This window comes from Ambystoma mexicanum, chromosome 6p (genome assembly GCF_040938575.1).
Source record: "Ambystoma mexicanum isolate Mex_15411 chromosome 6p, UKY_AmexF1_1, whole genome shotgun sequence".
In the NCBI taxonomy this organism is placed as follows: Eukaryota; Metazoa; Chordata; class Amphibia; order Caudata; family Ambystomatidae; genus Ambystoma; species Ambystoma mexicanum.
Window position 1 is genome coordinate 1,154,216,365 of NC_090935.1, and position 13,780 is coordinate 1,154,230,144.

A 13,780-nucleotide genomic window follows, 5' to 3' on the forward strand; every position below is an offset into this window, starting at 1 on the left:
GTTCTTACCATCTCATGACAAGGCCAGACTGCTGGCCTTGTCACAGCACATAAGCCAAGAAACTTGCAGCTGGCAAAGAGTGATGTTTGTTTGACTGTTTGCCCATCTCCTATCCTGCCACATTCCCATGCCTGGATCCAGACTACCCTACAACCAGGAAATGGATGACACTCTCTACAATCTTGCTCACTGACATTCCACTGTAACATATGTCTTTCTGTGATTTTGCCCCATGGTGCCCCTCCTTAACTTGTGCCCTAAAGCAATTTTGCTCCTGAGCCCCTCATCCTAATATGTGCTTTACTCTGATCTTACTCCCTTGTGTCCTACCCTAATTTTGTCAGATGATGCATAATTAGTGCCCTACTGTGTTATTTTTCCCAGATACCCAATGTAATTAGCTGCAATGGCTCTTGGGTATCTCACAATGACCTTGTAGCATACAGAGTTTTTCATGGGTACCCCACAAGGATTCTGCCAGCTATGGAATAGCTACTATAAACTCCCCTCTGGAATTGTTCTACTTGGTACACACTGCTGCAGTCTCCTTGTGTTCTCCACTTTCATCCAGAACCAGTCGCTGAACACTGTACACTGCTAGAGATACCTGTAAAAATCAGGGCGTTCAGGTTCCCTGCCGCCCTAGAAACAAGTATCTACTTGAAGGTCACCAGTATTGTGGCGCTGTTCAAAGGACACCCCTATAGACACATTGCTATGTCCACACTGGATGGATGCTCGAAATTGGCCACCAAGCTCTTCACTAACGTAGCATGAACATTTGTCACTTCTATGCCTAAACCCACCATATTCATCCCAAATAAGCCTCTCACACACAGCAATTGAAGAATCCGCTCCAACAGACCTCAAGAACCATTTTACATATCGGCCCTGGCCAATGCATCTTACTTCTATGGGCACAATAGGCTCATGTCTGGACACAAATTCCTTCCTCCTCTTATACACAGAACACTTAGAAACAGACCCGTACACAGAGCTCAGTGTCCTTCTATTTTGTATACATCAACACAACACATTTGTCTTGCTTTTTCCCCCTCTCTCCCCACCAAGAACCCAACCTCACTTTCGGATCCGCTAGAGCATTTGGAGACTTTGCAAAAGGCAGCTGTGCATGTATAAATCCAGGAACCTAACATATGCTGATTTGTCTGAAATGCCTCATGTGAAAAAACAATGGATTTTTGTACTGAAATGTCTTTTTGCATGTTTTTAACAGACATAGGTGAATGTTTAGAAGCCCATTGATTACAGAGGTAGCCAGGTGGTTTGGTGGTTACCCATTACTTTGAGTTTGTTGAGGCAATATTATTTTGTATGTTTTTTATCATTGTAGAATCTCATCTTTGGATCACCTGCCGCATGTGTTTTGAGATCACTATTCATTTGAAAGGGACCTGTTCCTATGAAGAATTTGGTGTACTATGTTTGCAAAATGTTGTATAACCTTGTCACCTTGGCTCTTTAGGTGTTAGAGGATTTTGGTTGCTGGACTCTGCTCCTCCGCCTTCTTGAGGATTACTTCTGTGCATTCTCTTATGGAAGCAGCAAACCATTTCTGCTTCTTCTAGAATGTAGTGCTTGCTGCAGGTATGGCATATCCTGAGAAATTCACCATAGAGTATTTCTAACCAGAGTTTTTGTGTGGGCATTATAGAAATGTAGTGTCAAATTTGTAGCAGTTGGTTTTCTGTAAATCATACTGTACCTAGGCCCATCCAAGATGTAAAGTAGCCTATCAAAGGCCACCTTTTCCTTGCTAGTGATGGTTGACATTACAAATTCTGCCCCTTGTTCAGGTGCCCCATGAATTTATCATGGTTGCTTTGATTAATTCCTCAAAACTAAAATCGTCATAAATGTAGTGTGCCCATAGCACAGTATGGTCCATGTGGGGCTAGTGAGTGATTCCAACCAGGCCCCATTGATCCTTTTGAAGTAGCCCATGAAGAGGCGAGCAAAGAACGAGGCAAATATGGCCCCAATGGCTGTTCCACATTTCTGTATTGTTGTTGTTGAATGGGGAATCTGTTCTTTTTCATTGTAAATGCGCAGAATGTGGGTGTGTTGTACTAACTTTCTTGTCTGGTGTTATAAAATTACTTGACTGTTTAAATCCCCTGATCATGTTGCATGGTGTTATACAGGGTTTTGACATCCAATGTTACTGGATATCAGGCTTCAGGTTTGAAATTTGAGCTTCTCTTGAGATTGCCCCTGATGTCCCTAGGGGGAGAGGGAAGGGCTGTAATACTGTAATATGGATATGGAGTAATGAGTCCATATGTTGAGCCTTTTTCAGTCATAGATTGGATTCCTGGAATTATTGGTCAGTATGGTGGAAAATGAATTGCTCTATGGAATGTCACTAGATCATATAGTACTGGCATTATTGGTTTCAAGCAATACAGATAACCATATTCATCCTATTTGATCATGTCTAGGTATTTTGCAGCCTTTGACTCAACTCATATTGTATTGTAGATCTTTGTACTGCCGATTTTTGCTTTGCGGTAAGTTTTTTAAATCCCTTGTCTGTGTATAGATGTTGCACTTTGCTTCTCTGTCTCTGAGATGCCGGCAGCTCTGCTCGCTTCTCATGGACGCTGCCGGTGGCTTGCAGCTATCGGATTTCTACCGTACCCTGCAGCTCCTGCCGCGGGCACCGACCAGTGAGGCTTCCACCACTGTGGCCCTCTCACTGCCCGCCCAGGCCTCCGCTCCTTCTGGATACTTGCCGGCGTCCTGGTTTCCTGGCAGGACCCTACTCGGCTTCCTCCTCCACCACAGGGTTTCTCTTCCCTCAGGCCCACAATGCTTGGCCCGGCTTCTCTCCTGCTGGTCTCCCTGTTCTTTTCGACAGCTCCGCCTTTTATGCATTTGCCACCATTTCACAAGTTGAAGGTGTGAGTCCTCAGGCCCAATTGCGTGACCATAGTTAGTGGAGTATTCTGGATATGCATGACCATTGCAACAGTCTGCAGGCTTCTTGCTTGTCTCGGTATTAGAGTGGTGAAGTGAAATGTTGGTGTGCACTCCTCCTATTCGCCACTTCCTGGTCTCAGTACTATAATGGTATGAATGAGGGGAAATCGTTTGCAACAGCCTATAAAGGCAGATGGGGGTTTGGTTCTCACAAGGAAAGGGGGGGGATACCATGTCTCACCTGCGGATAGCCTCTCCCCAATCCCCAAGGACCCTCCACCCAAGTGATCCTTGCATCTCCACCCAAGGTTAGGATCCAAAAGCGATGGCCTTTCCCTGGCCATCTGAGAAGGGGAATCCAAGAGGAGTAGGTCTGAGGATACCCTCGGATTTCTCACAACACATTTTTAAAGACCTATCTTTGTCTAAAACACATACTCTAATCTTTGTTCAGAAAACATAGTTTCTTTATATAACAACTGGGCACAATAAAGCAGGATAAGCATCATATTAAAAAAGAATAAAAACAAATTCATATGCAACAGATTAGTAAAACAGCTGCAGTTGTGTATTCATAGGATTGCATCTAAGGAACCATGCACTTTCGATAAAACTGACAATTGCTATTACAATATCGGGATCAATTGCACATTTTTTAAAAAAAATCAATGCATTTACTGTGTTTAAAAACTTGTATTTAAGTAAAATAGGTAAACACGCTTTTCTCCTTGTAGTGGCGATGGGAGAAGACAACAAAATGCTTCTCATTTTCCTAACAGCAGAAGGGACACTTATCGGGAGAGTTTGGATTCCATTTCAGAGAATGAGGATAACAATAACATGCTGAATCTGAAATGCATATATCATTTTTGTTTGGCAGTGCTAAACAGTTTTCGCAACACCATTCAATTTTCAAACGCAGGTAAAGATTGGGTAATGTACAACTTGCCTGCTCTAAATTTTTTTTAAAAAAGATCCAGTGCCCAGGCACTAAACCTTTCTTTTTTAAAAGTCTATGGGGATTAAAAATATCTGTTCTCTTTACAGACAACAGTCATTGCCAGTTATAATGGACATCTACACTGCACGTCCTAGGGAAATTGGGGTGTTTGGTGCCGAAGTGTCAGGCTTTGAGGAACAAAAAAAGCTCCAGGCAGCTGAAAAGCACTTTTTACGTAAGCTGCTAGGTTTACTGGTATGTTGAGCCAGATACAAACTATATAAAGAATTGGGAATTCACTCTATATCTGAGTTGTGGCAGAGTGCCCTACTAAAGTTATGGCTATGAACCTGCCCAAACAATAAAACAGTTCTTACTAATAATGTACTTGATCATATTACTGTCGGATCAGGTAGTAATAAGATAATTTGGTGTAACCATGTACTCTGAAGCTTACATGTTTTGAAAATGCACAGCCTGTGTGCCTCTAGTTTCAACATGACAAAAGCGCACATAAAAGAATTGATTGTTTGGCTCAACTGACGGGGGCAACCCTGTGGATAGGGCACTAAGGGAGGTCAGGATATTGGGCACAAATCCTCGTCTCTGATGGGGCTACAGGCATGCTTACAAACATCTTTGCATTTGCACAATCGCTGGGCTGTTACTAGATTTTGTTTTAATATAATGCCTCTAAATACTTGGTTCCCCTCTTGGAAGACTTAAGTAACATTATGAAATACTTGTTTCCCCCTTTTGTCCTCATAAAAAGGAAACGGCCTACATTTTTTTATTGTACCCCAAATCTGCAAATTTGTGCGCACAATACTTGATTCTGGTTTATAGACTGTGTGCTCTGACTTTTAACTATCTGATTTTATGTAAAGAACCATGACTCTCTACAGTGTTGAATATATATTTATTTTGAGAAAAGTAATTAGACTACGACAAATTTTTATTGATGCCTTGATTTAGATGTATATGTAATTTTTGTATTTGGTTTTCTTTTATGTTTTCTATTTACCCAATTAAATTATTATATGTACTTTTATGAATTGTATTGGACAATTCCAATAAAGATGTTTGATGATTATCTTTGTTTGGCACTGGACAGCTACATCAGATAGTTTTCGTAACCCCATTCACTTTTCAAAGGCAGGAAAAAAACCAGACCAGGCACTAGACCTTTGTTTGAAAAGTCTTCAGGGATTCTGCTGTATGTCTCTATTTCTGCACCAAAGTTTGGGCAGCTTGAGCTCCATCAGTTTTATTTTTTTATTAATTGTAGCCATTTCCATTTTGGGGCTTCTGTTGACACTACCTTGTTGTGTAATGTCAAATCGTTTGATGTGTTGAGGCGTAGCCAGGATAAAATGGTTCTTTTAGATGCCTCATAAGTTTTTGTGAGGAGTCCACAGTGACAGTAAATTGGGACAGTGGGTGCACTGCTAGGAATAATAATTTATTTCACAAACGCCTTTGTCCCGCTGAAAAAAGAAGTCAATGATGCATGACCCCACAGCTCACTCCCATACAAGATAGCAGTGTCTACTTTTGCCTTGTAGACTTCCAGAGTTGGGATAATAGACTTCCTGCCAAACCTGGGTCCAAAGCTTGATGTAGCTCCCGATCTTGTGAAAGTCTGTTTAGGTTCCTTTGGACGAAATTCTCAGGCCTGAGTAGAAAAAATAATCAACTTGCTTCATTATTTCATTGTTGTACTTCAAATGTATTTTTATTGATGTGCTCGGGTGACAAACAGTTGCCACCGTCTTGGCCATATTCACAGTCCAGCGTCAAACTCTGCTAAAAATTTCCAGTTGCTTATGTAATCAGTGTGCCGTTTGTGAGTTTAAAACTAAGCTGTCAGCATGAACTAAAATGCTCATCATGGAGCCTCCGATCTTTGGGCTATCGCAATCAAGGTCTTGGATGAGCAATGCTAGATTGTTTATGTAGAACAACAACAGCAAGGGTACCAACACACACTCTTGTTTAACTCCTTTGCCCATACCAAACGTGTGTGCAATCACCTTTACGGCCACACCTCACATTCGCTGTCTTACACCTATATAATAGTTGGATCATGGTTAGGAGTGAGGGAGTAGTGGCTTTTTCCATTATAATTTGCCATCAGATTTCCCTATCCACACTGTCAAAGGCCGTTTTAAAGTCTACATTGACCAAATACATTTTCCTTTTGTAAAATATTTTTTGTAGCAGGGCAGTTCGTTAAAAAAAAAAAAGAATACAGTGGCCTAATGTGCCTTTATTCTGTCTTAAATATCCTTGTTAAATACTCACATGACAGGATACAGACACCCAGGCTTCAAGCCTTTCAGGAGGGCTTTTCACATCTCTTTTTAAAAATGGGGACAGTTGCTGCCGTGGTCCAAGAGCAAGGTAAAGCACATGACCAAGTGATACAATTAAAAAACAAAGTTAAAACGTGGGCCCAGATTGTCATTAGATTCTAAAAAGTCTGTATGCATTTGATCAGGGCCATGCACCTTAGATATTAAGTTATCTGTTACTTCAACCGCTGAAAAAAAAAAAAATTGGGATTTCTACATCGACAGCTGGATCAAAATAATTGAGACTCGCAAGAATAGGAGGGATGTTGGCTGTGTCAGTCCCTTCCTCGTGTTCCAACTGGCCTTTAGTCACTATAGACTAGAAAGTTTGTAGGTCTTTTTCAATAGCTGCTCTCATCGATGAGCGCCAGATTTGTTCTAGCACCCCTGCCTTCTTGGATTTAATAAACAATCTATAACTAGATCTCAAATGTGCAATGCTGGTTGAATGGAGATGAAGACATTAATGCTCTATGTGAGGCCTTTTTAGATTGTCCACATTCATGATCATACCAGTCGTTCATGGTGGCTTGTGGGGTTTAACAACTACACATCCATGGTAAAAAATAGGGTTTGTTACTCGCAAAGTGAATTATAGGCATGTTTGATATTAACTACATCACCATAGTGATCACATACAAAGTTTTCTAGGACAGTGAGGACTTGCTGGTAAATAGGTGCTAAGATTGTACCCAGATTCATTTTGTTCCATTTAAACCATTTTGGATTAGATGATACTTGTTCTGTATGATTTAGGGTAGTGCCTCCAATCGGAGTGCCCCATAAGCATAAATCCAAGATAACTGGATTGTGGTTGCCTTCTGCTCTGTTGGTTACTTTGCAATCGTGCACTAATGGCCAGGACCCAAGGTCGACCATTATTGAATCAATGTTGGACATGGACTGTACTTTACTGAATGTAGGCTTGCCGGCTGATTACCCTTGGTCCAGCCATTAGCTGCACGTAGGCCTGTTTCGACAAATGTTGTCGCTAGGTCTAGTGTATTCGGATATGTATGTTTTGGAAAAGATGCAATTAGACACATTGATGGCTGTGGTCGGGCAGAAGGACAGTCCTTTCTCCAATGGGTGTTGCTCCAGATCTGATAGTGTGTGTGTTTCGATTTGTTGTTTACTAGGGCCTCATTGATTTCAGATTCCATGATATGCCTTAGAATCTTATAAGCATACACTGTCACATGCTTTTCTGTGTTCTTTCCATGGCCTGTTCACCTGGCTCTTTGTTTTTATCTTGTGTCCTATCGGTACGTACAGGCTTCTTCTAAAGAAAACAAAACATCTTTTTGGGGAGTGTTGTGTTAGGGTGAGCAGTGAGACACAAGACAGTGTATTCCAGCTATCATTTTATTAACCATTATTGTATAAATGATCTGTTTTGTCTAATGCCTATGTTTTACTAGTAGGTCTATTTTACAACAGAAGTTATAGGAGTAAACCAAGTGAGGGTCAGGATAACTAAACAAACTGATAAATATGGAGGTGGGGGGCAAAGCCCCTTATCAGTGTCCCTAATTTTAAGAAGTCCTTTTTCACAGGTTGGGACGCCCTGATATATAAACTCAAAGAGCTCAATATGTGTACAATAGAACCACACAAAACCTTGTTCTTGATAAGCCAATCCCTTCAGGCCTTTTCTTCATTCCACTGTTGTGGTGGGTCTCCCCCCTCATCAGGCTACTTGACCGGCATCCATTACTTTAATGCACTTCTGCCAGGGGCCAGTCTCTCCCCCCTCTTCCTTAGTGTTGCTGGTGAAAGTCCTAGGCTTGCAGAACTTCAGTTTCCTCATGTTGGGGTAAATATAGATTCCATTCCTTGGTCTTGGCTTTTCTCCCAGGGCTTCCCTTGAACAGAGATTTCAGCCTGTAGCTCTGTAGTCTCTGCCAGATTGTTCTAGGGTTCCGCCAGGCTCTCCCCTTTCTAGGTTTTTCCGCCTTCATGTTTTCCATTAGAGCAAAGGAGCTAATGCAAGCACAGATGCCTTCAATGGGATCCTCTCCTTCTCCAGGCCTTCCCTGCTCCCTTTATAGTTCCCTGAGAGGGGCTTGACAATCGCCTTGTACTTCCATAGTCTATTCCCCCTGGGTGTTGGAACTAGGGTTTCTGATTAGTTATTCCTCATATTCCAGCTACTCCCCATTATGAGATTGTTATTGGCTTTGTAATGCGATTGGTAACTAGTTGTTATACCCGATTGTTTTTAACAGGCTTCAGTGAGGTTTTACAGGTAGATGTAGTCTTAATAGTCTTGAAAGTGCTTTGGCCAGGAATGCAAGGTTGCCTGTTTCTGCCCCGTGACTACCTTGTCGGATCTTTTTGGCTCCTGAGACTTCAAGGAGGTGCTGAACAAACTGAGTTTGTGGTTTGGTTTGCAGTTAATTGCTTGTTCACACACCAGTTCCACCATCACTATGTGGGATCCCCATGACTTAGTGATTCTGTCATGGTTCCAAGATGTGGTCTTACTTGGATGCTCCCACATGTCTTCTGGAACACGTAGTTAATCCACTTTCTCTGTTCCATTATTCCACGATTAGGCAATACTGCATCTCATGGAGGGCAGCAGGCTTATGGGAACCCGGCATGGCCGACATCAGGGAGGCACATTTGGTAGCAACCAACCCTATCCCTGGAGGGCTGCTACCCCCACATGTCAGGATGTGGAGTTCAGGGAATTCACAGCAGGTGCTGCGATTTCTGAATCACAGAATTGGTTTCTTATGTCCAAAGTAGTTGAGGAATCTTCTTTTTGCATTTTCATTTGCACTGCACTAAGGTGTCAAACCCCCTTTTTTTGTTATTTACTCCATGCCAGTGGATTTTGCACAACACTGTTATGGGTGCATTAGCCAGCCCATTAATATTTGTCTCTTTTTTAAAAATGTGTTTTATTTGATTTAATTGGTTTACAATTTTTAAAAACAAATGTTTCCAATCAGATAATGTTCCTGATTCCAACCAATGATTTTCTTGTCGTCTTGGGCATCTTGGTTCCATATCCTTTCCCAAATTACATCAAGTTGGATTGCGAATTCCACGCCCCTTTAAGTCTTGGTTTCTTTTGGTTTCTTATTTCTAGTTCGCTGTTAGTAAGTAATGCGTACTTGTATGTCCCTCACGATGGAAAGATTTTACGTATAAAAGAGACTGCAGCAATGACCCAAGCTGTCTTTTCTCCACTGCTCAGGGCGACCCAACAAGACACTTCGTCAATTGTTCTGAATTTTACCGTTGGTGGCTTTAGGTATTTTTCCCGCTCCTTAATCAGCCTGGGGCACTAGATCAATAGATGCTTAATACTTTCCACTTCGTCCTCGGAGGATCAGAATCTGCAGGTGTTTCTTTCTTACTTGCAGCAGATTGCGTTGATCTCATTAGTGTGGATCAGGTTAATTTGCATTCTCATCAAGATTTTTCTGTTTTTTATCTGGGAACTTTAGCAAGTAGGCTCGGAGTTGGTTTAACTTTTTATTGTTTTCTGGCAGTTCTCTGGTGAATTTACACGCAGCCGCTTTCTCCAAGGTACGTATCCAGTCAAGTTCCATTAGCTTCCTTTTAACTGTCATGCGGTTCGATCCTTGGTCTGATTCCATGCAACCAAGCTCTTCTAACTTTCCCCTGATGTTACTAGCCCATCTTGTTAATAGTGTACTGGATTATTCTCGTTCATGTCAATCATTGAGAAAGTGTCTGTGTGCATGGAATGCCCATTGGTGATTGTTAAGAAAACACTTTTATACATGTGGCATGCAACACTGTACTTTTATTTGTGTCAACAAAACAATCATTCTATTTGAACTAATGTCTGATGTCTTTGCACAGGAAACGTACTATACTCTCTAACTCTTTTGTGCTTGTTAGGGAGAATTCTCTGTTTAGGCTGAATTTCCTAACCTAGTGAGTCCCCCAGCAGCTTTGCTGGATTTTTGGGGTTTATTTTTTTCTCCTGCCAAGAGTGAGACTCTTTTACCATCACTCTTGGGCATGATTTGAGTGTGTTTCTTTGACTCTAGATGTGTTTAATGGGCTATGGGGTATTTTACTCCATAGGGCTTCATGTGTTTTTGTGATGTGTGTTACACAGCACCCTCAGTGCAGTAACACAGGGGTGTCATAGTGACCCCCCAATATAGACTCCATACCCTGGGACTGACTACTGTCTCCCAGGGCATGTAAAGTCACCATTGACTTTACTAGTCTCAAATTCTGAACAGAACCAGTACAAACCATCATACTGTGGACGTACTGACCGGGGCAATTCGATTGGGGTCTGTTAGTCGAGGGGGCACGTCTCCGTCCCCCCTGATCGAGTTTTGGCTGGTGGCAGTGGATACTACTTTTTATATTCGACCGCAAATATATCTCTATGGGATTTCCCATTGTTCGAGGCTACCAACTTTAATTATTTAATTCCTATAGCCTCGAACATACCGCCGGTTTATTTATTTAATATTAATTCTCCAGTTGGTATTTTTTTGCCAGAACTCGGTTCTAAAATGGCGTTTATGTTCGCTTCTGTGACTCCAACCCAAGTTGAGCCCTTTGTTCCACTTTTGGCGGGCTTCTCCACAGAAGCCTCCAAAGTGGTGCCACTCTGTCTGGGGTACTTAGGAGGGGTGGAGGGGGATTTAGGCACCCTGGACTGAGTTGCCTAGACAACTCAAGTCGCACTCCGTCCTGATTGGCCCCGGCTCACCACTTAGCATGTTTGAGTGACAGCTAGGCTGAGTGAATGGGGGGTTTTCTGCATGAAAGCAGGGCTTTGGGGACTGGAACTTTAGAAGTCGCCAAAGGACCTAAGAATCCGACGAGGGAGAAGCTGAGCCGACCTGCTACGACGACACCGCCGGTGGAGCCCTGCTGGACCGTCTCACCACTTTTCCCAATGACAGAGGAGATCTCCAGCCCGGAGAGTCTTCTTCCTTCGACTGGTGGGGATAACCAGTCTGCTTCCTTTTTCGCTTCCTGGAGCATCTCGTGGCCGCCTTGCCTGTGTCAAGCACCCCGGCAACCGGGATACCACGTTTTACCACTACCGCGAATCAAAGGGTAGTACCTTTAACCGGAAAACTCTGCGGCTGGTTTCTTCCCTGGCAGTGCAACGACCTTCATCTTTCCTCCACGTCGAGATCTTCTCTTCCTCTGGACGATGCCGCGACTTGCACCCGCTGCCAGGAACAACTGCCCCCGCTGGAGGATCCTTTCCACATAAGGTACCGTGTTCCGCCTGGCTTCCCTTGCAACCGACTGTACGGGGTAGATTTAGCCCCCGGCTTTCGAACCTGGGTTAGCCTGGGACACCCTGGCTAAACTTTTCTGAGCCTAACTAAAACCTTTCTGAACTCCCTGCAAGACTTTTTAAGCCTGTTGTCATTGTGTGATCTTGGGTGCATTTGTGCCCTGCTCTCTCCAAGAGTGGGCCCGGCCAATGGACTTTGGCTCACAAGTAACTTTTGACTTTCCTGCCTTGCTTCAGAGTTCCTAAAGATTAGTGTGGTGTAGTTTCATATATTCTGCCTTTTTCCCTCCCTTTTTCGTTAACTTATTGGAGTGCCATCTATAGTTAAGCACTCACCTCTGTCTGGAAATAAGTGGTGTTACCTAAGACCTGTCTGATAAGGAATAAGGGATGTATATATAATATTAACTGTGCTGAGAGTGATTTACAATAATAGTGCTGAAGTGTTTCAATAAGTGTGTTTTTAAATAAATAATCATATACCTTGATACCAAAGCTCTGGTCAGTGTTTGCTTGTGCTATTGTATCTGAGTGCCTATTGTGTATACTTTGCATACTGCCTAACTCTTCTTGAGGGAAGTCTGACTGCTCAGCCACAGCTACCAAGTGAATCTGTGTGGTACAGACTGCTACCAAGTGGGTTTACTGCCAAACACCTGTAGTCTTAAATCTTTTGCAGTGGTCCCAGAGGGAACTGCACAGGTTTCTGCCTAACAGTGCTTTGTGTGCAAAGTAATGTTTTTAATTGTGCATCATTTTTGTGTTTAGGATTCCAAAAAGGGATTTGGGATTGCAGTTTCTGGAGGAAGGGATAACCCCCATTTTGAAAACGGTGAAACATCGATTGTCATTTCGGATGTGTTGCCCGGTGGCCCAGCAGATGGATTACTTCTGTAAGTACCTGCAGTGTTTCTTCCATCATATTGTTTTATATAGGGGATTAGTCACTATGTATACTATACATTTCCTGCTTTGTAGTCTCTGTGAAAATTCAACCTCTGCTGCTTTTAATGCAGTGGAAGAGGACTGTGCCGCTGGCTTGCTAATCCAGATAACCGTCCTGTAATCCTTTCCCTCATTCCTAATTAGTTCTCAAATTGTCAAAATGGAATCCTCCCATTCTGCCCTAGTACCCACTTGTGAGGGGGGGATGTCAGATGGCTTCTCAGGGACCCACTTTGCCACCTTTTAGCTTGATTTCCTTTATATCAGATTACTAAACCAGCTGCCTCCTCAGCAGAGTATACTCATCGTTTGATAGAGGGAGCAGAAGCAGCCACGTTGTAGCTTGCTCCCATTGCCTGATCCATCACTGGAGCAGCTGTGCCATGGAATCTTCAGAAGCCCCACCTGTTATTGGGGTCTCGAGATGCTGTTAGGCGCAAGATCCCCTTTGGCATTTGTAATGCTGGTTTTATGGCACCAGTTGGTTGCCTGCTGTAGGGTGTGGAGTTTGCGTCCTGTACGAGATGAAGGGGGAAAGTATTACATACAGGCCTTATTGTAGTTGAAGGCCTATAATCTGTTAAAACATGGGGATACGTCCTGTTTATACTTTAAAGTGGATATTCCCAGCAGACATGAGTCATGCACCCAGATATCTCACCTTCCCATCTTGCAAAATAACCATGTATCTGTTGGTTGTCATATACCACCCGAGGAAAACATTTAAATACCACAAGACATCCATGCTCTCTTTGCTGAACATAATGCCAGTTGCCAAATGGAATTGAATTAGTTAAATGTTTCCCAATTAGTTATACATACGTGTACTTCATCATGTTGATCTTAATGGTTGTGAGAGAGATCAAGAGAGCCTTTGTAATTTAATGAAAGTTTTAAGGTGTACGTTGCCATTTATGCTTTTTGTGATCCAGTGCCTTAATTGCCTGCAGTGAAATCTGTCATATTTGCTAATATATTGGCACACTTACGTTTCCTTCTTTAGTTTTTCAAACATTAGTAGGTCCCTGGACTTCCAGTTACTACCTTTTTGATTTATATCAATTTCCAGGCAGAATTAGCATTTTAGAAAATGTTATCTAGTGCTCAGGAGAACATTTTACAATCTTATTTGCTGTCTGTCTTGTCCAAATATCTCATAGTGGATTAAAGGTTTACTGTTTGGAAATCTCATCTGTAGCTTCTGGGCTGGTTGCGGCCAACTCCTCTAATACAACAGGGAGCTTGGGGGCAGTCTGTTTCAATTTCACAAAATTGTTTGGATTTTTAGTCAACCATACTGCACCGTTCAAAGTCTTATCTGTTGTGATGCAGTCACAG

General features: G+C 42.5%; 1 protein-coding gene across 7 annotated transcripts in view; it reads left to right on the top strand.

The window, feature by feature from the left end:
* The window catches only part of LOC138510254 (tight junction protein ZO-2-like), a 1,104,514-nt gene that overhangs the window by 549,433 nt on the left and 541,301 nt on the right, over nt 1-13,780 (top strand). For all 7 annotated transcript variants that reach the window (XM_069625778.1, XM_069625777.1, XM_069625773.1 and 4 more), the window contains one exon: nt 12,266-12,390. In XM_069625778.1, the coding sequence (XP_069481879.1) occupies nt 12,266-12,390 (125 nt within the window). The remainder of the gene's footprint in view (nt 1-12,265; nt 12,391-13,780) is intronic.